Consider the following 24006-nt stretch of genomic DNA (forward strand, 5'->3'; position numbering starts at 1 on the left):
ATTTTTATTGTTATTAATATTATTTACTCATATTCACTTATACATTCATTTATGTATTTACTGAACTCTTCCATATGTCAGACTCTGCCCTCAGTGATAAAAATACAGAGGTAAATAAGACAAGATTTCCATTTTCAAAAGCCCTCAGTTCTGTGAGAAGGAAGGAAGTGGAAGTGAAGTCAAAACGGTATGACCCTTGCTGACATACAGACTGCAAATGGTTCTGTGGAAACACAGGACTCACTATGTACCATTGCGTTAACTAATGAGAATGTTCAAGATTAAAGGAGGAGGAGAAGGAATTATGGGAAAGAATATTTAAGAAAGAGGGAAGAATATGTGCAGAGTAACAGAGCAGGCTCGGGAGTCACAAACAGTCCAGTGTAGCTGGATGATGGTGAGCAAGTGAGAGAGAGCTAGAAACAAGCTGGAAGGGTAAGAAGTAACAAGAAAATAAATGTATTTTTGATTATCAGGCTAAGGACTGTGTCACATTCTGTTATGCAACCACAAACTGGAGGTCCACAGGCCACCTCTGCACTGCTCAAGTGTTTTAGACAGGAAATGTGGTCCCAGTTTGCCAAAGCCCTGGCACTCCTCACTGCCTTAACTAGCCCTTCTCTACTCCCTTGATGCAGTGGTGTGTGGAAACCAGCTCTTATCCACTCAGGAGAGCCAGCTGTCATTGGGTGAAAGTATTCAGGCTGATCTTGTCTTCAAATCTTGATGCAGTTATGTATAGTAAACATTTATATCAATTAGATAAAATCAAAGCATTTTTGTTATTTTCGAAATGGTTTAACATTTACAGTACACCACAGCTTTTATGTTCTCTTTATGACCACAGTGGACATTTCTGTCTTGATTTACTGAAGAATTTTAGGGTTGAGTTTATTAAAAGGCATGAGACTCTGAAAATAACTACCCAATAATTCAAAATTAATCTTGATCAATAGGAGGCTGCCAACATGTGTTTCATAAAAAAAGAATGAAACTTATATCTTAATATTGTGACTCTCAACACACATGGGCCATCACAATTGCTATATAGACAAGTCTCATAGTTTCCTATGTGTAAACATGCTGCCTGGTTCAAACAGTACTCTCTAAGGAGCTGTCTGGTTCTGTGGTGTCCATAGTTGTCCCCAGATGACCTGCTGTAGGAAGGATAGGGTGGGATTAGAAGAGTAAGCACTTGTAAAGAGAAGGAAGCCTTTACTTCCACTGGTCTATTCAGCAGACATAGCTGAACAGTCCAAGAATTTCTGTGATTCCTCAAATGCTATCCTATATAAATTATTAAAAGTCTAAAATTCTGAGTAAAGGAAATTATCAGGGAAAGGGAAGGATGTTGAGTAATGATAAAAAGTCAACCCACCAAGAATATATAGCACTCTAAAGGTGCATGCACCAAGCAACAGAGCTAAAAAATACTTGAAATAAAAACTGACAAAATTGAAAGCAGAAGTAGACAAATCTGTAAGTATAGTCAGAGATTTCAACATCATCCCCTCAATAATAGATATAATAACTAGACAGAAGAAAATCAGAAAATATATAGAAGAATGCAACATCATCATCAATAAACAAAATTCATTGAACACTCTACCTAGTAACAACAAAATACACATTCTTTTCAGTACAGGTACTGTCTCTCCAATACCCTGAGCCATCAAATCTTAAAGAGTTGAAATCATATAGACTATGTTCTCCATGATAAAATCAAAGTAGGAATCAATAATAAAAATGTTACAGAATAAAATCGCCAAACACTTGGAAACTAATTAATATACTTCCAAATAATTCAGGTATCAAAGAGAGAGTCTCAAAGAAATTAAAAAGTACATTGAACTAAATAAAAAGAAAAATATAGCACATATAAATGTGTGGGGTGCATCTAAAATGGTGCTGACAGAGAAATATATAGCACTTAGAGAAAAGTGCTCATATATGTTGAGGAAAAATCTCAAATCAATAACCTAAGTTTCTGCTTCAAAAAATAAGAAAAAATAAAAAGCCTGAAGTGAGCAGATGAAAGGAAAAAATGTAGATTATAGTTGAAATCAATTTTTTAAAATAGAGAAAATTAATAAAACAAAAGCCTTGCTCCCTGAAAGGGACAATCAAATAGACAAACCTCTAGCAAGATTGACAAAGGAAGAGAATAAAATTATTAATGTCAAGTGTTAAATAAGAATACCAAAGAGATAATAAGGGGTTATAGCTAGCAACTCTGCATACAGAAATTTTATAACTTAGACAAAATGATCAATTTCCCAAAAGACACAAACTACCACAACTAATTCAACATGAAATAGAACATTTGAATAACCCTATAACAATTAAGAGATTAAATTTGTAATTAAAAAACCTCCCCCAAGAGAAATTTTGAGGGCCAGATGGTTTCACTGGAGAATTCTATTAAATGTTTACAGAACACCAATTTACATAATCTTTTCTACAAAATAAGAGAAACGCTTCCCCACTTATTCTATGAGGCCTGTATAACCTGTTATCAAAACAAGATAAAAGTAAGGCTACAGGGTAATATTCCTCATAAATATATAGGCAAAAATTCTTAAACAAGAGTGAATAAGATTTGGCAATATATAAAGTGATATAAACCATGACCAAGTGGATTTATTCCAGGGGTGCAATACTGCTTTAGAATTTAAAACATAAATCAAGATAATCCACGATATGAACTTTCTAAAGAAGAAAGATCACATGATCATGTCAATTGATACTGAGAATTTGATGCAATTAAATATTCATGCATGATAAACACTCTAATTGAGGGCAACTTTTCTCTGTGTGATAAAGAGCATCTGCATAAAATCTACAGGTACCATCATGCTGTTGGAAAAAATCTTGTGCTTTCTGCCTCAGATTATTAACAAGAAAGGGTATTCATTCTCACTATTGCATTCAACATAGTACTAGAAGTTTTAGCTAGCACAATAAGACAAGAAAAGGAAATTAAAAAGGATTAAATCAGAAAAAAACTATTGTATATGAAATGATAGTTTGTGAAGAGAAATCCAAAAAATAACCACAAAAACTCAGAGAACCAATAAATGAGTTTAGCATGGTTGCAGGATACAAGTTCAACATACCTAAATCAGATATTCTATTCCTACATCCCTACATACCAGCAATAATGAAGTGAAACCAAACTAAAATGCAATAACAATTATAATCATAGAAAGCAGAAGAGATACTTAGGTATAAATTTAGCAAAACACACACAGGAATTGCATTCTGAAAGGAACAAAATGCTGATGAAAGAAATTACAGAAAACCTAATGAACTGATACTGTTCTGTGAATTAGAAGACACAACACAGTAAAAATGTCAATTATCTCCAAATTTGATATGCATATTTAGCACAATTCCTATTAAATTTGCATCAAGATTTTGGTAGGTATACACAAATTTATTGTAAAATAATTATGGAAGACAAAGGAAGTAGAATAGCTAAAACTATTCTTTAAAAATAAACCAAAGTGTTCCCCACTGGCAAATTTTATTTTCTACTGTGAAATTTCAGTCCTTGACAATATCTGATTGGACAGAAGGGCTAGTCCATCAGTCAGCCCATGAACCAAAAGATAGTTCAATTGAATTATTAAAACAGAATTCCTTATCTTGAGAATTTGAACTGGAAGATACAGAGATACACCAGCTCTATAAGAGTGGATCTGAAAATTCACCTAGGGTTGGGGATAAGGAAACAACTAAAGGTCAGAGTCAAGTTTGAGCTAAGCAGAAATAAAATGAACCATAAATAGAAATCGCACTCTAGTCAAGAGGAAACAGATGAAATGAATATAGAGACAATGAAATCTTGATAAAGACAGTCCCTGAGAGAGTAGCTTCATTCCCGAGATTTCCCAGGTTTCTTGTTGCCCAGCAGTGCTGTGGTTCCTGCTCTTGGATTTCTATGGGATTCCTCTGAGGATTTTTATATACATCTCTCCCTCTTGAGTTTGGCTGGTCTGTGCTGTGTCTCCTGAATCCAAATAGTTGTAACTAGCACAGTGGAGGGATATCCCTTCAAAATATTAAACAATGTAGGTTGAAAGATGTGTACATTGTTTTCTATCTTGTGCCTCTGTGCCTTCTTCTCTGCAGCCTCCTCAACACTGGGTTTTGTTTCCTGCCAGCTCTCTTGGCTTCTGATCAAATGAATCCCTTAAAGTGGATTCAGGGGAGAAAGGCTCTCAGGCCTCTTGTGAACTCTTGGCCAGCTGTAGAGGACTTGAGTTATTCAACATCTATTCAGTAGTTTTGTGGGAAAGAATGAAGGTTGGGGTGTACCCAGATTCTTTCCTTTGTGTGGCTTTTTAAATATCCTCTTGCTGATGGTGCTGGGGTAGGAAGAGCAAAATGGGATGGTAGCACAGGAACTGTAAGTGGGAAGGGCTGCTTGATGGAATGTATGTAGCCTGAGACAGGGGTCAGAAGAGCTGGTTCCAGGCCTTGACTCTGTCACTTTTTGCTGGGTCCATGTCAATTTATTGAGGCTTGGTTTCTCCCTCTGTAAAGTGGGGGAACATACATTTGTAATGTTAGAAACATATTCATAAGTTGCAAAGCAACAGTGGTTGTTCCTGCCTGTGATCTGGCTTTTGCTGGAGTCTTCCTCCACTCTCTTCCTCCTTCCCTTAGTTTTGGTGGCATTGGCCTCCTGTCATCGGTTTGAAGAATCCCACCCTAGGGCCTTTGCTGCATGTCCTCTCTTGACCCAGAATGCTATTCCCACAATTATTCCCCTGAAGTCCTTTTATCCAGGTCTCTGTGTTTATCTGTATACTTCATTTTGTCTGTGTTCCTTCCTTGAACGTAAGTGTCAGAGGAATAGGGGTTTATTTGGTTCACCACTATAATACTAAAGCCTATAATGTGATAGTTTTTCAATAAATATTTGTTAGACCAGTAAGGGGAATTACTTCTGGCCTAGTTTCCTGATAGTGTTTCTCTAAAGAAATACCTTCTTTATACCACATAATGAGAAGTTCAACTGCAAATCAATAAAAATCAAATTTGCTTTTGAGCTATAATCCTAAGCTGCTGCCCTTGTGACTTCCGACTTGAGTGAATATCTGAATCCACTGTTGGTTTCTGAGGTTAGGGTATCTAAATGAATGTGGCATGATTGCTTCAACTGGTGCTCTCATGGATTGCCTGTGGGGTATTTGTTCCAGTTGCTCCAGGTTCTTATTGTCTAAGGTGTCCCGCAGTACCCAGCTGCAAGGGGAACTTCACATGTGACATGTGGTACATATTTTAAGCCAGAGTAACTCAAATATAACATCCAATATAATAAAAATGCACCCAGGTGTGTCAGACAAACAGGCAAACTGGCAAACAGAGAAATTTGTCTTATATGTATAGGATTAATGACTGCTCTTTTATTATTTTGGGGAAATTAACATACAAATATTTTGTATATCTGAACACTGTTATAGGCTTGAGGAGTTCTTTCTAAGTAGACTTAACACATTCATTCATTCATCCATTCATTCAATATATGTTACAAAAGTATTTAAAGAATTTAGAAGAATCATTTCCTTTTTCATTATCATTATATTAATGACCAATAGCAATTCAGTATTTTATGTGTGATTTGTATTACACTAAGTTCTCTCTACATGTAGTATTTCTTATTCTTACCAAAGTCCTATCACTATTCTTTTCATTTTGGATATGTGGAAATTGAGTCTCAGAAAAGATAAGTTACTTTTGCATGATGTCATAGCTGGTAAGTGACAGAGGTGCATCTCAACCTCAGGCCTGTGTGATGGGAAGCCTATCACTGCTCAGGAATCTAGCACTTGAAATATGAGAAGAAGATAACGGCACATTTGTGGTTACAGTACAAGCTCTTAAGATTCTTGACAAAATTGATGGTCAAGTATAGTATGTCTTCAGGAAAGGGACATGAAAAAAGAAACAGACATTCACAAGGCAGTTTCTCTGCACCAGACCTGGTTCAGAGTGTGTCTTGATATGAAGATGCACTCTGATCTTAGTTATACTTGCTTGGGGAGTCAGACACAGGTATTTATTCCTATAGTTTAGGAACTTTTGAAAAAGTGAGAGGAATTCAGGATTCATTCTTTGGAATGGACAAGAAGTACTTAGAAATATTCTGAGACATTCCAATCCAATTCCAAATTGTGAATTTGTGTAAATTCACAAATCTTTCAGTTCCCCCTAAAAGTTCCTCAGGACTAAGGTCAAAGAAGGTCTAGCTAGGTAGTTGAAAGTTCCTAGGAATGACTCAAATTCCTCAGCAGCTCTGAAAGTGAGGGACTGTTCAAAACCTTGTCTTGAGTACAGGTACCTTTTCAAAGGTTGTAGATGTCTGGATCCCATATCCACTCTCCTGGATCAGAATTGTGAGTGCTTTCTGACATTTTTAGGTGATTCTGTTTCCATGATTTTCATTTACATACCATGTAAAGACATTTCATCTAATACATCATCCTGTAATATGTCCCTGTATTTTGGCAACCTTCTGTCTAGAATGAATTACCCTATACTAAGCTGTCTCCTCCTCATTCTTCAAAATCCTCTCTAAGCACACTTCACAAAACCTTGATCTCCTGGGCACCTTTAAATATCTTTTTGCAGAACAAAATGGTGAATTCAAAACATTGTCTGAAGGTAGTCTCCCTCAGTGTAAATTCCAATCCCAAAACTTCTGGCTGTGTGACTTTGAGCAAGTTACTTAACCTCTTTGTGCTTTCAGTTCTTTGTCTGCAAAATGGAAATAATGTCACTACTTTCCCCACAGATTGTTGGAAACCTCAATGAAACAATAAGAGAAAGTACACTGAGTGAAACTTACACAAAACTAACATTAAGTAAATGTTAGCCATTCATCAGAATTTCCAAAGCACATGGTACAAATATGTATCTTATTACTTACCACTCTATCCCATAATGCTCGATTTACTTATCTTTCTCCCTAATTAGATTATAAACTTAGGGACAGTCCAATGTATAAAGATGTTTCATAGACATATGCAGGTACCTGGCAGCATTTATTGATTGAATGGAGAGCTTAATTACCTTTCTAATGAAAGGTGGTTTGGTAAAGTGAAGAGATCAGAGTCTGAAGTCAAAACATATTTTGGATGAAACTGGACTGTTACTTTTAGCAAGTTAACCTCCTGAATTAGTTTTGATTGTCATAACAGAAAGTCATCAACCAGATGACTTAAACAGACATTGTTTCTCTAAGTTCTTGGACTGAATGTCTAAGACCTTCTTGCCAGTCCATTGGTGAATTTGGTTCTTGGTGAGGACTTCCCATCTGGACTATAGAAAGTTGCCTTCTCACTGTATCCTTACATGACAGAGAGGAAACCCCTGTTTCTCTTATTCTCATAGGGCACTAATACCCTCATGGGGCCCCATCCCTGTGATCTCATCTAAGCCTCAAATTCTACCAAGGGCTCCATTTCCTAATACCACCATGTTGTGGGGTGAGGCAGGGCTTCAATACAGGAATTTTGGAGAGTCACAGACAATCAGTCCATATCACCTTGCTGAGCCTCAGCTTCCTTATCTGTGTTTATCAGGATTGCTTGATAATGATTAAAAGAGCTAACATATACATAGCATCTGGCATATTACTTGATCCCAGACAAGTCCTTTAGTACTTGGGGACTTCTGTTATTATAATCACAGAAAAATTATTTGATGTGCGTGCAGATCTCAAAAACCTCAGACCTGATACACACACACACGGTGAGTGTCTGTGTGTGTGTGTATTACAATATATTATATATATATATAAATATATTTAATCTCAACTCCAAATTTCAGTTTGTAAATCTTATTACATTTTTAGAATTCACAAACTCCTTGGTTTCCTAAAGTAAAAACGACTTTTTTTTTGTCCCCTCTTGTCAGCTGAAACAGATGATACCTATGGTAAGACTTTTCCTTACTCAGGAGAAAAATGACTTTTAGAGCATTCATAAATGGACATTTTTAGGTCTTCTCTATTCATCTTTTATGAAGACACTCTATCTGCCCCATTATAAGTGCATGTTAAAAGTGTTGAAGAAACAAATAAACACTCCTGAGGTCTTTCCTTGATCCCCTTACAAAGAATCATCTGTAGGGGTTGGGGTGGGGCTCAGCAGTGGAACGCTTGCCTCTCATGTGTAAGGCACTGGATTTCATCCTCAGAACCACATAAAAATAAAAAAATAAAATAAAGGTATTGTGTCCATCTACAACTAAAACTATTTTTTAAAAAAGAATTATCTGTACTTTGTAACTTGTGCTTTTCTAACATCAAGATCTTCACCAAATACCAAGAAATGAAGTGGTGATAATAGAACTTTCTCTAACATTGTCAAATTAATGCCTGGGACTCCTTTTGCTCACCCTGTGGGCAGGAACCTGCCCGTTCCAAAGCCTGGGTCTGTCCCCATGGACTCGAGTAATCTGTATCCAGTCTTGCTATGGCTTTGGGTGCCACTATGTTCTTCCCTATGTATTTTCCCTCACGTGGGAGAGACTTGTGTATTCCTTAAAAGTAGTAAAATCTCAGTATTCCCTGTAAAGAGCACAAAGCCTGGTCCGTGATTGGAGCACCAGGGAGCAGGGAGAAAATAACACATGATAGGAAGCCAACCTGGGAGAACTGGGAACAGGGAAGGTTTGTGGCATCGGGTTTTTATTGAAATACTTTGTTTACTTTGAGGGTCTCCTATTTTAAACAAATTGGAGAGGGCACAGGAAAGAGTAACCAAACAAGTGAAAGAAATGTATGTGGATTATTTAGCTAAAGGTTTTACAAGACTCCACTTAACTCAGAGGCAGGGAAATTGCTTTGCTCTAATGCCATGCATTTTTCATCTGTTTGTGTTTGAAGAGCAAACCTGAATTAGATTCTCTTCAGGCCCTGGAACCCAGTGGATGCTCAGGGGAAATGTGTGTAATGAATGAGTCAGTGTTTTCCTCCTGGCGTACTGATTCCTGGCTAGCCAACACACGCTGTCTTCTACTCTAAGACCTAGGCATGCTAAGAGACTTGGGGTGTGCGCAAAGATTGATAATGTGAATCACAGATAGTCTCTCCATCCAGTATCAGGGATGATGCCTCTGCTGAGTGTGGTGTGTGTGAGTGTATGTGTGTGTGTGTGTGTGTGTGTGTGTGTGTGTGTGTGTGAGAGAGAGAGAGAGAGAGAGAGAGAGAGAGAGAGAGAGAAAGATATTGAGAGACTATTATTACAAGATAATATTACGAGAAAATCTGGGAAGGAAATCATTTCTAAACCACAATCTGATTTGGCACACTCTTTAAAAAGCAACTGAAAGTATTGTTGGTGTGAGGCTGGGGCTTCTAGGGAGCATCTGGGATAATCTTAGCAACTGGGTGGTGGTCCCTGGAAACTTGCAGAATGAGTCCAGGTTGTCATTACTAGTTCGCTGTTGCCCTCTGCTGGTGAATCTGTTATCATTCTAGGAAACTGCAGGCAGGGAGCTCCCCAGGTACCCTCTTGTTACCTGGGATCTAGATTCCTTTCCATCAAGTAAGGCAGGGATGCTAGTGCTAAGGAGCAGCAATGACAAGAAGTGGTGAAAAATCCATTGCAGGAAATACTCTCTCTCAGAACAGAGGGTTCTATTTGTCATTCCACGCTCTGCCTATTTGCTGAGTCCGTGGTCTCTTTTTGGCTCTGTGTTAGGCATAGGGAATAGACCCAGATATGAAAAGAAATGGATTCTGCACTAGAGGGATTCCCATTTAATGAGTGTGGAGGGGATAGATAGAATAGGTACAGAAATCACTATAACCTGGGGAACCTTGTGAATAGGGCCGCAGGAGAGTCACTGATACAGGTTAGTGTGTATTTAAAGGGAGAGGGATGACATCTACTTGGGGATAAGGAAGGTGAGAGGAAGACTGTAAGATAGGGGACACTTGGGCTGTGAACCTGAAGGATGGGTGGTATTTTTTATTTCAAAAATCTCTCTTTTCTAATAAATGTAGGATATGTTTCTTATAGAATGAATTAAACTCTGGCAAATTAAAGCATGAAAAGAATTTAAAGAAACATTGGATATCCCACCACTCAAATAATCAAACTTAAAATTGAATGCATGCATTTTTTTACTGCCATTGTTACAAAATTGGATCTATACAGTAGGTAGCATGGGTATCTTACTCTTTCCCATCATTATGGCATCAACTTTTTCCAAATGTTACTGATTATTTTTTAAATTGTGCTATTTTATGGGGGGGGGTGTATTTCAGTGTGTGACCCTGAGCACTGAATTTCTCAGGCAGCATGAGTCCAATGAAGGTTGCATAGAGCAAAGATTGTTCATTCTTCCCTAATTCAGAACTTTTTTTTTTTTTTGAAACCTACAACCTTGGAGACACAACAGTAAGATCCGACTCTGTCTTTGCAGGGTTTATAGCATAGAAAGGGAGACATGGATTATATAATCATAGAAATCACTGTAAAGTTTCAGCTGGGACAAGTACCATAAAAAAGAAATGTGCGGGGCTGTGAAAGTGTATATGGGAAAGAAGAGTAATAGTCCCAGAGGTCTGGGAAGTGTGCTAGAGTAAGTGATGGTGGAACTCAGTTCTATAGGAGTTAATTTGGTGATGAAGATAAGCCAGAACATTGCAGGCAAAGAGTAAAGCATGTGCAAAGGCCCTCAAGTTGAAGGTACATGTTGAAAACAAACAAACAAAAAAACTGAAATGAGCTCAAGGAAGAGAGTTGGCCTGAGATGAAATGGAAGTAGTGGTGAGGCTTAGCACTGCAGAGCATTTTAGTCTAGGTTAACAATTTTTGTCATTTCTCATAAGTGCCACAGAGAGCTGAAGTCTGCAAAGCCCAGGTGAGGAGGTAAAGGTGAGATTTATTTTATCTTAAGCCACCTCAGTACAGTAGAATGCAGAGGTTGGAAGGGGGTGAGAGTAGATAGGTGAGCCAGGTCCAGGTGGTGAGCATCTCAGGCACAGTGAGAACATGGCAGCAATGGTTCAGAGAGGAGGTAATGGAAGATGAGCCAGGCGATGGGGATGGAGAGGGAGGGAAGTGGTGGATTTGAGAGACATTCTGGGAATAAAATAGGAACTGGCATGGAACGTGAGAAAACGTGACCAGCAATGGACTACACCAAAGTCTCTATCTTGAACAAATGGATGGAAAAAGAGTTCTTCCTTGAGACAGGGAACACCAAAGGAGGATGAGTTTGGGGTAGGATGGTCATGAGTGGTGATTTGAGGAAAGAGTTGCTGGAGAGAACAGTTCCTGGGGTGGTACCTATCATCACCTCTGCTCCTCCCATTTGCACACCATACCAAAGGGGCCTCTTTTGGGAGGTGATGACACTAGGGAGAAAGTAAACACCACATCTCAGTGTCTAGTCAGGTCCCAGTGCTGCTATATGCTATTCGTAAAACCCTGGGCAAGTCATTTGAAGGGTCTGTGGGCTTCACTTTCCTTGTCTTTACAACGAGAGTGGTAACATTCAGTTATTTCTTAAGGATTATTATGAGGACTGAAGGAAAGCATGGCTATTCAAGGACTTTATAAACCTTCAGGAGCTGTATAAACTCAATGTAGCATTGTTATTTGTATTTCTGTATTTGTTGTTATTCTTGCCATCCAAACTTCAAGGGTATTAATATCAGGAATATGTAATTCAGTGTTTTCTTCATGAGTTCTTTAGGGAAAAAAAAGGTGTGATTGAGGTCTAAATAAATAAATATACCACCCAGGAGCTAGAGATGGTGGCCCTAAACTATTTATAAGCCCATGTGTTTACTTGAATTCAGACATTCCCGGCATGTAAATTATGCAGAGTCTATGTCACAGCAGAGCACTCTGTGTTCCTAAAAAGAATTCTCCTTTTTTCCCGGAATCCTTTACCTTTTAAAATAAATCTCATTATGGAGTGCTGACATTTTCAGTAAAACCATTTAACCAAAAGCAGCAGTTTTTTTTAGACTAAAACAAGTCTGGTTTATTAGGCAGCAGCTTATAACGTACTGCTAAGCAGATACAATCTATTTAGAGAAGTGTATGTAGATATCTGAGAAGACATTTCAGAATTCCCGTCTCTTCTTGACTAAGATTGAGAATGCTAAACAGACTATCAAGATTTCTCTTTCTCTCGATAGAGTAGGAGTTGAATACCACTGCGTGTTAGAGGGGGTGGAAAGCAAAGAGCCAAGATTTAAACAGATCTATTGGGTTCTATGCTGTTTCTTTCCACTAGGTACCAACTCTAGCACCATATTTTAGCAGAGTGACTTTGGATGGAAACTTCTTCAAAGGGTCAAGGATGGATGTAGAGATAATACTTATCAATATGCAATGGCTGGCATCCACCAGGGCCTCAGTTAGTGATCTCATCCTTCTTTTCCTCCAATTGCTTTTTCCTCTTTCTCCCTTCCTCATCTCCATTTATCTTTCATGTTTCCTCCTGTTCCTCCTCCCATTGATTCAGCACCTAAGTTCTTCTTGCCTGTCTGTCTTAGACTGTACTGAGCAGCATATATTTGAGTTACCCAAAGTCACTTAGTGACCTAACTCCCTACTACTAAAAATAACAGTTAACTTTAGAGTCCTAACTGAGGATCATTTCCCTTGATGTTCTCGCCAAATGTGTGAGATGAATACTGGTATTGTCTCCATTTCACAGATAAGCCACAGAAATGTTAAAAGTCTAATTTGACAGAGTTAGAAAGGGATAGAACTGGAAGATTCCACCTGCACAGTCACAAAACCCAAAGGCCTCCAAAACGATTGTAACTGGCATTCATTTATTCACTCAGCTGAGACTCAATTCATTCAGGATATGTGACTGGAACTAGATAATAAGTAGCATGACAGACATAGTCTCTTCCCTTATGAGCTCACACACTTACATGTGGGATTGCTGCTCAGCCCACACTGGAGTTACCCCACCCTCTGTACTGAAGTGTCCTTTTTGATTATTCAGTGCCCACATGGTATTCATTGTTAAGAATTTTATATATCATTACTTCTTACAAACTGTGATAAATGTATGCCACCAAGGAGGTAGGAGGAATCACTCTGCTTTCAGAGTATGATAAGGGACCAACTTTTTAAAGTAGTTTAATTCTGATTGCATGAAGCATTTGAGCCATGTGTTGAACATTGAGTCTTCCCAGCCTGCTGTGAGATGGCAGAAGCCAGACCATATAGAGACCTGTAGTTTGTGTTAGGGACCTTGAATTTGATGGTCAGTCAATGGGGTGCTATTTAATAAAGCAAATAGGGGAGCAATGTCATTCTATTTGTATTTTAGGAATTGCACTGTGGTTTCTGGGTGGGGAATGACTGGAATCAGGGAGTCCATACTATTTACATGTTAGATTGATTCTGTGTGGTGAGGTTTCAGACATGAATTGGTTGCAAAGCAACATTTTTTCTTTTAGTACTAAATGCACTGAAACAATTCTAAGAGGTCACAAACTATGAAACCCTAAAGACTAATAGAAAACAAAAGTGCTATGGGTCAGGGAAATTACAGAAATGCTGACTTTTCCTAATCAGAATCCATTGTTCTGATTCCTTCTTGTTCTTTTCTGGAGGAACTCTTAACTCTCAGTCAGAATTTTCCATGTATTCCCTGAAAGTCTCTCAATTCTGAAACAAATAAAATCAATGCATGTTTATCTAGTATCTGTTTTGAAGAATTCCACTTCACTTGTGTGGTTATATTTTTACCAGAAGGATATGGGTGGATAAGCTTTATGTAATGTTGGCCTGCATTTAAGTCTTCAGATAGTGATGTGGTTGTTGGCGTTCAGTATAAAATAGTGCATACATTTTTGTGAGTTAGAATAAATTGATGTTTTGGGTGTCCTTGAAGGAAGATGTGCTCCATGAAGGTTTCCTAGAGATGATGTGGAGACATAGTCATCAGTCCTATGCCACAGGACACAGTCTTGGTATTCCTCTAATGGATTCTGTCATGGGCAATCATCTCAGAGCTCTGTGATGATAAAACATTTCCCCATCATTGTCTACCTTTCCTCCTCCATTAGTCATGGGTTCAGAGAGAGAGAGGAGGTAGCATTGTGTACTGTTTAGCCCCTCTTCCCTCTGAGATGACCCAACCTCACTGTCTTCTATGCTAGATGTTTGAGTGAATGCCATTGTCTTAAACTTGGGAAGGCCACATCATCAACTCTTCTTCCCTGTGATGACTCCTGCAGGATAGACCACTGGAACAACGAGAAGGAGAAGATTCTGCTGGTCACAGACAAGACTCTTTTGGTCTGCAAATATGACTTCATCATGCTCAGCTGTGTGCAGGTGCAGCGGATTCCCCTGAGTGCTGTGTATCGTATCTGCCTGGGCAAGTTTGTCTTCCCTGCCATGTCACTGGACAAGTGAGTATGGGGTCTAAGACTTGGAGAAGGGGTGCAGTATGGGGAGGCATGCTGGGAAATCAGTAACAAAGTCAGCTCGGTACTGTATTTGGGAAAACTGAGGGAAAGAGTGAAATTCTTCAGTTGAACTCATCAAGTTATTGAATTCTTTCTCTATGTCAGACACCAAAGATCTCCTCACCTCCTCCTCTTTAAGCAAATGTGCATTTTAAGAGGGAAAAGTGACAAATAAACCTAAGATAGGAAGAGCTGTGAGAACAAGGAGGAAAGGTTTTTGACCCAACTCATAGAGTCCATAGTTAGAATTACTTTTCTGGAGAAGCACTTGAGCCAATATTTGTTGTTGGGTAGGACTTAGGGAAGAAGAATTTCACTCCAGTAAGAATGGCATGAAATTGTAGAATATCATGCTAAGTGAGATAAGCCAATGTCAAAAAACTAAAGGACGAATGATCTCGCTGATAAGTGGATGAGGACATATAATGGGAGGTGGGAGGGGTTAGCGTTAGGGTTAGGGTTAGGCTTAGGGTTAGGGATAAGGAGGGTGGTAAGAATGGAGGAAAGAAGGACTGTATAGAGGGAAAAGAGGGGTGGGAGGGGTGGGGGGAAGGGAAAAAATAATGAATCAAACAACATTGCCCTATGTAAATTTATGATTACACAAATGGTATGCCTTGACTCCATGTACAAATAGAGAAACAACATGTATCCCATTTGTATACAATAAAAAAAAAGAATACAAACAACAACAAATGTTGACAAGGATGTGGGGAAATCAATTCACTCCTATATTGCTGATGGGACTTGCAAACTGCTGCAACCACTTGAAAAGTGATATGGAGATTCCTCAAAAAACTAAGAATGGGACCACCATTTGACCCAGTTATACCACTCCTAGGTATTTATCCAAGGGAGTTAAAATCAGCCTACTATAGCAACATAGACTCATCAATTTTTATAGCAGCTCAATTTATAATAGCTTATCTATGGAGCCAAACTAGATGCCCTTCAACAGATGAATGGATAAAGAAAATATATATATATATATATATACACAATGGAATATTAATCAGACATAAAAATATGAGCTTATGACATTTGTTAGTAAATGTATGGATCTGGAGACCATCATGCTAAATGAAATAAGCCAATCCCAAAGAAAACGAAGGTCAAATGTGCTAATACACCACAAATGGGGTGTGGGGGATAGAAATTCATTGGATTTGACAAAGAGAGATGAGGGAAGAGAGAGGGGATAAGAATAGGAAAGACAGTGGAATGAATCTAATATGACTTTCCTATGTACATATATGAATATACCATGGTGAATCCCCACATCATGTACATCCACAAGACTGGGATCCTAACTAGAATATGACATCATGGTTGTATAAATATGTCAATATATACTCTACTGCCATGTATAACTAAGAAGAACAAATAAAATTTTAAAAATCAAAGAACTAGCATCAAATAACATTCCAAGTAAAGGGAAAAGCAACAGCCAAAAGAGCAGAGGTAGGAAAATGCATAACACCTTTGTGAATTCAAATTACTTTGTAAAGCCCAGTGGATAGAACTCAAGATGGCTGATAGCTCTGTCTTTTTGGGAGTCTTCCATGGAAGCTCAGTAGGGTTGGAGATCAACTGTCTCAGAAATGTTGACAGTTATGGATAGACTGAATGAGCTCTACAAAGAAGGATTGTTGAACTGAATAAGTTCCTGTATGGTCATGGAAAGAAACACATTTTCTAGACTTTGTAGAGTTAAATGAGAAGAACAGCAGTCTTCCTCTTAGACAGAATGTGAGTTCTTCCCACTGAACTGTAAGCTCCTTAAGGACAGGTGCCATTTTTTGTTGTTCCTTAAGCCACTGGAATTGGGACTGGCCCATAATAATCATTGAGAAATCTTTTTTAAGATGGGGGGTTGGAAATGCAGCTTAATCAAGTGATTGGTTCTTCTTACGCAAAGCTTACCTTATTGAAAATCTACTTTTTATTTATTCTTTTCACAGGTCAAAGAAATGATTAATTCCTTTAACTTTTAAAACTTTTAATCCATTTAACTTTTGAATATCACAAATTATTTATTTTTAAGACTTCTCATTTCTATCCCAGACCCTCAGTTCAACTTTCTCTTCACAAATGATAAGTTTCTTGTCTATTTTTAAAGAAATGGTTTATAAACGTAAAAGAACAAAACCCTTTCTGTGCATATACATGGATCTTTTTATATATAATGTATATATTCATATATACATTATATATTTTATATATAATGTATATATTCAAACATGCATATTTATTATGTATTATTTTATCCAATGGGAGAACATGTCATAGTTGTCCTGTCTCATGCTCTATATCCATGTTCTATATCCAGTGACATACCTTGGAGATAAATTGTCTGATACTTTGTAGATCAATTTCAGTCTTTAATAGTGCAGAATATTATATTTGAAGTCTAATATTTTTATCTAGTACCACACTGACAAATAAATTTTTATTTTTACCTCAAGTGCTGTTATAAATATTCTTGCCTATAGGATTTTTTTTGCACACATGTGCAAAGGAAACTGTAATGTGAATTTCCAAAAATGGAATTATTAGGTCAAAGTTATGTGACTATTAACTGACAGAGATTGCCAAATTGTCTTCTAACTGATGCTCTGACAAAGCCTTGGCATATTCTTTGCTACACATTCTAACCAATATTGTGTATGATAGAAATTATCTTATTTTTAAATTTGTGTCAGTAGAATTTGAAGGAAGTCGAACATGTTTTTCTTTAGTTAGAAAGTCATTTTTCTGTGACCTTTTTTTGTTTTTTTTTATACCACAACCCATTATTTTTCTCTGTTAGGATACTGGTTTTTTTCTTAATGACTTGTCGGAGCTATTTATGTATCAAAGAACTTCATTTGTTTTCTGAACATATGTTGCAAATATTTTTCCCAGTTTGTCATGTCACTTTTAACTTTATGATGTTATTTTTATGGTCTTTAAGTGTCAAATTTGTCAGTCTTTCAATGCTTCTAACTTTATATCTTTTTAAGAATGACTTTCTCCACTCTGTAATCATAAAATAAATTTCCAAGTTTTCATCTAGTGATTATATAATTTTATTTTTTAGACACAATTAAACATATTTAATCTGAAATATTCCTGTTTCTGGAAAAAGATATTCAATCAGCTTTTCAGATAGTAGACTAGATTTTTCAGCATCATTTATTCAGATTTCACCTTTTCCTCCATGATTTGAAATGCACCCATGTCATATATTACTCCAATTTGTGTATTTGTGTCTATGGATTCTTCATTCCATTCCATTTATCTGCTTATTAATGTACAAATGGCTTTATTTTAACCTTTTTTATGTTTTGATATCTGGTGGAGTTACTCCCCATTTATTAATCTTCTTTCTAGAATTTATATGTTTATGAGTATTTTCCATCAGTTTGCCTAATTTTTTTAAAAAATCTGGTTTTGACACTGAGCATGTAACTCAAGTGATAAAGTACTTGCCTAGCATGTATGAGGCCTTGGGTTTGATTCCCAGGATGTAAAATGAAAATCGTGTTTATTAATATTTTCAAATATAAAATCAGTCTTTCATTCCTGAAATAACCTCATTGTTGGATTCAGTTTGCTAATATTTTATTGGGTACTTTTGTTTGAGTTCATAAATTAATCTGTTATTTTTATTCTTCTGTAATATCTTTGCCAGATTTTGGTACTTGGAATATGCTGCCCACATAAAGCAAGTTGGAAAGTATTCTCTCCTTTATTTTCGAAAAGATTTCATCTTTTATTTTCTTGACTTCATCTTTCACTTTCTTCAATTTTATCTTTCCTTGAATGTTTAGTGGAGTTTACCAGGGAATTCATGTGGGACTGGTCATCTTTCTAAGTGGGACAGTTTTTAAAATAATTTGTTTTTATAAGTATTGGTTAAGTATTTTTTCTTTGATTTACTTTAATTTTGGTGTGTTATATTTTTCAGGAGATATGTGAAGTTAAGTTGTATTTGAAGGTATAAAGTTGTTAATGATATTCCCTTTAATGTTGGTAAGACAGTTTCATCTTCTTTGTTTCCTAATAATGTTGATCTATGTTCTCTCTCTCTCTTTTCTGTTGATGATCATTTTGCCAGTTTTGGTGAGAACGTGTTTTTTCATTTGACTAATTTTCACTATTATTTGTCTGATCACTGTTTACTTGATTTCTACTCTTTTCTGTATTATTTCTTCCTGTACTTAGTTTGGGTTTAATTTTCTTCTTCCTTTTTAACTGCTTAAAGTGGAACCCAAGGTTTCTGATTATATTTTTTTCCCTATTTCTTAATAAGAGCATTTAGAGTTGTAAATTTTCTTATAAGCACTCATTTTGCCACATCACAAAGATTTTGATAAGTTATACTTCTTTTATCATCTAGAGATACTTTCTAATTTTTCTTGTTGATGTCTTCTCTAACCCATGAATACTTTAGGGGTTATACAGGCTCATTTTCAAATATTTTGTGCTTTTCTAAATATCTTTTTATTACTGAATTTTAATTTAAAGAACTTAAATTCTTTAATTTCCATCCTTATAAAATATATAGAGATTTACCTTATGGTCTAAACTCTGACTTATCTTTATGAATGTACCATGTGCCCTTGAAAAGAATTCTATTTGTAGTTTTCTATAAATATAATATCCTAATTTCTTATGTTTGACAATATTATTTAGATTATGTATGTCTTTACTGATTTTTATCTAGTTTCATAATAGTTACTGAGACAGTTGTTAAAATATATCATGGAATTTTCCAGTTCTCACTTTAATTTTGTTAATTTTTGTTTGATGTATTTTGAGAGTCTACTGTTAGGTGCATGCACATTGATGATCAGAACATTTTCCTTATAAATTGAGCCTTTTTTCATTGTGAAATGTTCCTCATTATCTGTGGCAATACTAAGTGTCTTAGAGACTGTTTTAAAATCTGACATTATTATAGCTACTTCATCATTTTTATACTTAACTGTTTACATAGTAGATCATCTTTATCCATTTACTCTGTTTATCTATGACTTTGCTGTTATTTATTTTGTGTTGCACAGTTAGATATTTATTTATATTTACATATTCCCTTTTCCTGTAGTTCTTAATTTCTTCATGCATCTTGGTTTTTACCTTGGAGTTTCTTTCCTCTATCTTATTTTAGACTGGAACTTTTAGTAACAGAGTCTATATTTAAAGTGTGTGTCTTGTAGAGATCACATAATTAGAACTTACTTTTAATCTGTTCTGATGATATCTGCCTTTTGAGTATTGCCATATTTTGATGATTTTGATATGATTGGAGTGAAGGCATCTATTATCTAGCCTCTGTGTTCCCTTTTGTTTATTGTTCTATTTTTGTTGTGTCTTTACTCATCTTTGGATTAAACATTTTTCATCATCTGATTTCAATCTGTCTATTGAATTTTAGCTATGGCATATACCAATGTGTTGTGGTTGCTTTGGGCAGAGTTCCTCATACTCAGCACCACTGATGTTTTAGGCAGGATGGTTCTTCTGTTTGGGAAGCTCTTCTGTGCATTGCAGGCTGTTTAGCAGCATCCCTGACTCCTTCCTATAACTAATCCTTGGCAATTACTGATCTTTTAACTGCCTCCATAGTTTGCCTGTTCCAGAGTGTCATGTAGTTGAAATTGTGCAGTATACATATTGTTTCAACTGGTTTTTTCCTCTTAGTAATACACACTTGAAGTTACACCATGTCTTTTCATAATTTGATAGATTACTATATTTTCCACCTCAGATTTAATTAATATGGTGAACTATGTCACCTATTTCCTATTATTGAAAGATTTTTGCACATTCAGTATGTAAATTCCACTTGGAATTTGTACATCATTATTAATATGCTGCTGAATATTAACTGCAAGTACTGATAACATTTTGTATTAATATTCATTAGTTTGATATAGTTTTATTTGCCTATATTTGCAGACTTTGTGTCAATATTAACTATTTTTCTTTAAAAATCAAGCTTCTTTTTCTGTTGACTATCAGATAAAGAAATCATTTCATCTGTTAGTAGAAGTTTGTTTTGGTTCACCAATGAAAATTTCTGAAGCTGATGATTTTGGAGGAGGCTCACTACAACTTTTTTACTTTGATTTATGATATTGGCTTATTTAGATTTCTCTTTTATGATAAGTTTCTGTTTTCTATATCTTACTAGAAAATACTGTTTGTTCAGTTTTGTAACTATTCATTAAATTGAGAAATCAATAAAAGAAGTTATTAAAAATAACAAAAGATTATTTTCTATGTAATACCTTTAATTGTTATATAGAGATTCAATTAGCTAATGATCAGTTGATTTGCTGATTGTTTTCAAAGTACTACCTTGTTTGAGTTTACTTGTTCATAATCAAATTCTTTTACTTTCTCCTTCATTATTTTGTACACTTCTCTGTATTATTCCCTAATGCTTTATTTGTGTGTGTGTGTGTGTGTGTGTGTGTGTAATGCAATTTGCAGCATGTTTGCCTGAAATTTTGATTCATATATAGTCATTTTATTAGATAAGCAAACTATTAAATTTCCCTAATGTCACTTTTTCATATATGTGATAATATTTTATTATTAGAGTTCTTATTAATTGCTATTTTTCTTTGTTCATTTTCTCTTTGACCTGAGAATAGATTGGAATAACTTTCTTATTTGGAGCTTTTACCCCTTTAAATTTTATTATTAATTTCATTTTATTACCTTGTATTCAGAAGATAACCTTCTCTTTTTCAACTTTCTATAATTTGCTGGATATTTTTACATTTAAATAGACTTTTTTTCATTAATTTTTTTATTCACTTATTGCAATAGTGTGTATACATATACATACATATCCATATCAGTACATTTGTTAATTTATGTACTTATTCCTCTATCTAAAACCGTGTTTTCACACACATACCTCTAATCTCAATTGTACTTGAGAAAGTTTATTCAAGTTTGTCCCCTTCTTTCAACTGTATCTACTTTCCTTAGCAGTGAGAAACCTTGAAACCATCACCTTCTCTATATATACTTAATTGCTCATATCTCCTTATGTAACCAAACTGATCATATAAGCTGTGTTCTAAGTTTTTTATCGATTTCATAAATACTTTAACATTCTATCTCTGCTTTCTTTGTTTCAAGGCTGATAAATAGTGCTCAGATCCGCAATCCTCATGCTATTTATTTTTCCTCTATCTGTGCCTATTTATTTAGTAATAACCTTTTTGGTACTAGATCTGTCATTCACTAAGATAGAAGAATTTAGTTTTCGATATTGTGCTGTTCCATGCACAAGCCTTTATAGATGGTGAATGTATTTTCCGTTATAAAATTTCTCTCCTCTAACACCTTATCTGTTGAGAATGGCAATACTTAGGCTCTTTTTCTTTGATTTTTCTTGATATATCTTTGTCTATTTTTACTTTAATTTTTCCAAATCTCTTTTTTATGTGTACTTGCATGCACACAGCATATAATCAAATTTTACTTTATAACCAACCTAGCATCCTTTTCTTTCAATTAGTTAGATTAAATTATTTACAGATGTTCATATAAGGTCTTAGTTCTGCCATCTCAATTTTTGTATTATTATACTTTTAAAATATATTGCCATTTTATCTATTTACTTAACTTTCTATTGAGTGGATTTTTCTTCTAACATAGTTTTGTAATCCGTTTATTTTTTATTGATTAAGTGTAACTTAACACAAAATCCTTGATGCTATCTTTTCTGAATATTATCTAGTAACTTCCTAATAGAAACTCATTTAGCCAAGCGTGGTGGTACAAGCCTGTTAATCCTAATTACTTGGGAGGCTGAGGCAGGAGGATAGCAAGTTTGAGGACAGCCTTAGAAATTCAGCAAGACTCTGTCTCAAAATAAAATAAAAAAGGACTGTGGGTGTAGCTTATTGGTAGAGTACCCCTGGGTTCAATTCCCAGTACTGCAAAAAAGGAAAGAAAAATAAATCTGTTTACATGAACCTGCTTTCCTTTTGTTTTTCTAGCTTCCACATCATTCATTTTTTTAACAATTGTTTATAATGATCATTATTACTTTAATGTTTTTTACTTAAATAATGGGTTTCTACTTGATGTGCTGAAGTAATATGCATAAAACCTGCACTTTGAAAGATGAAAAATCTGCATATTTCTACTATTCCCCAATGCTCCCATCTTTCATTAGTTTCACCAGACAAATTTCATTTTTATGGAATATTTTATTTAATTTCCTATGAAGCATCTAATTATTACCCCTGGGAATTGATGTAATTCCAGGTCTCCTAATTAACCAGTGCAGCCTTATCCAGATCCACATCCTGTGTTTGAAGTAGAATGGCTGGTGCCAACAGCTGGCTTGTTGTCAGGTGTTGCAGGTTTTCTGTGCACCCAGGGTGAACAGGTGACATAGGGTGGTTGCTTCAGCACTGCTAAGGGATTTCTAGCAAGCCTCCACATCAGAGTTCTGAACTAGGAGTAGAATCCTGGGTTCCAGTCCCAACTTTATAGCTGTTAATCTCATTTCCTTCTACATTAAAAGGTGACATTAATGGCATTCTGCTTAGTTATCAGTCTTAGTGTTAGGCTCTAATGTCATAACAAGGAAGCACTTTGTAATATACCTTCTAGACACCAGGCATTAACAAGTTCTGATTTTCTCCCAGATTAAAGCTTTTGTTAACATGGAACTAAGCAGATTAATTTGATTGCTATCTTTACTTCCAACTGAGTTGGCCCTCCTCAGGCATTAAGTCACCATTACAAGGTCAGGGGTGAGGCAGCAGTAGGCAGAGAGGTGAGTGGGAGGCAAGGGAAAATCAGCTGCAGAACAACAAGAAACTGATTCCAGAGAAAAACCAGGACACAGTCTGAGCAAGTTCCCTTCTTCAAAGAAACTACTGTGGTTTACCGTTGGTACCCATGGGCTATAGGTGGTAATACTGATGCTGTTTATGAAGTGGCTTTGCTTCCCCAGTGCCATTTGACCATTCACACCCAGGAATAAGCATTTTACAGATGAGAAAGGTGAGCCTCTGAGAGGTTCCAGAATCCAGGCACCATCAACTGTCGAGTTGGGTCTCAGAACCTACTCTTTCAACTCCCTGTCCATTGCACTTTTTTGGATTGATAATATTCTCTCCCTTTCTTCTTTCCTTTCCTCTTCCTGCCTTTTCAACCTCCTCAGTTTCCCTCCCCTTCCCTGTTTCTCTTTCTCTCTCTCCCTTTACCTCTTTCTTTCCCTTGTCCCTCCTCTCTTCTCCTTTCCCTCTGTACCTCTGGGTTAGAGTAACGTGGGTTTCTATGAAGAAGGCATGATGAAGACTGGTAGAATTTAGGAGAACATGTGCCAGCGTCTCCCACGCACTGATGCTTACCAAACAGGGTTTTTGCTTTTTCCTGCCTGCCTTTGGCTTCATGTGGAGGGGAAGGGCAGTGGCAAGAAACAACCAACAGCTGTGTACCATTTATTTGTGAGATGAAGCCAGACTCTCTCCAGAGCATTCACCAGAGATAAAACCAGGACATAGTAAAAG

The 24006-nt window shown here is 36.2% G+C and overlaps 1 protein-coding gene across 3 annotated transcripts in view; it reads left to right on the plus strand.

Annotated features, from left to right (window-relative positions):
• Tprg1 (tumor protein p63 regulated 1) overlaps positions 1-24006 on the plus strand; it is a 144823-nt gene that overhangs the window by 50495 nt on the left and 70322 nt on the right. For all 3 annotated transcript variants that reach the window (XM_047563064.1, XM_047563063.1, XM_047563062.1), the window contains one exon: positions 14240-14416. In XM_047563064.1, coding sequence (XP_047419020.1) covers positions 14240-14416 — 177 coding nt within the window. The remainder of the gene's footprint in view (positions 1-14239; positions 14417-24006) is intronic.

Source organism: Sciurus carolinensis, chromosome 9 (genome assembly GCF_902686445.1).
Source record: "Sciurus carolinensis chromosome 9, mSciCar1.2, whole genome shotgun sequence".
Classification (NCBI taxonomy): Eukaryota; Metazoa; Chordata; class Mammalia; order Rodentia; family Sciuridae; genus Sciurus; species Sciurus carolinensis.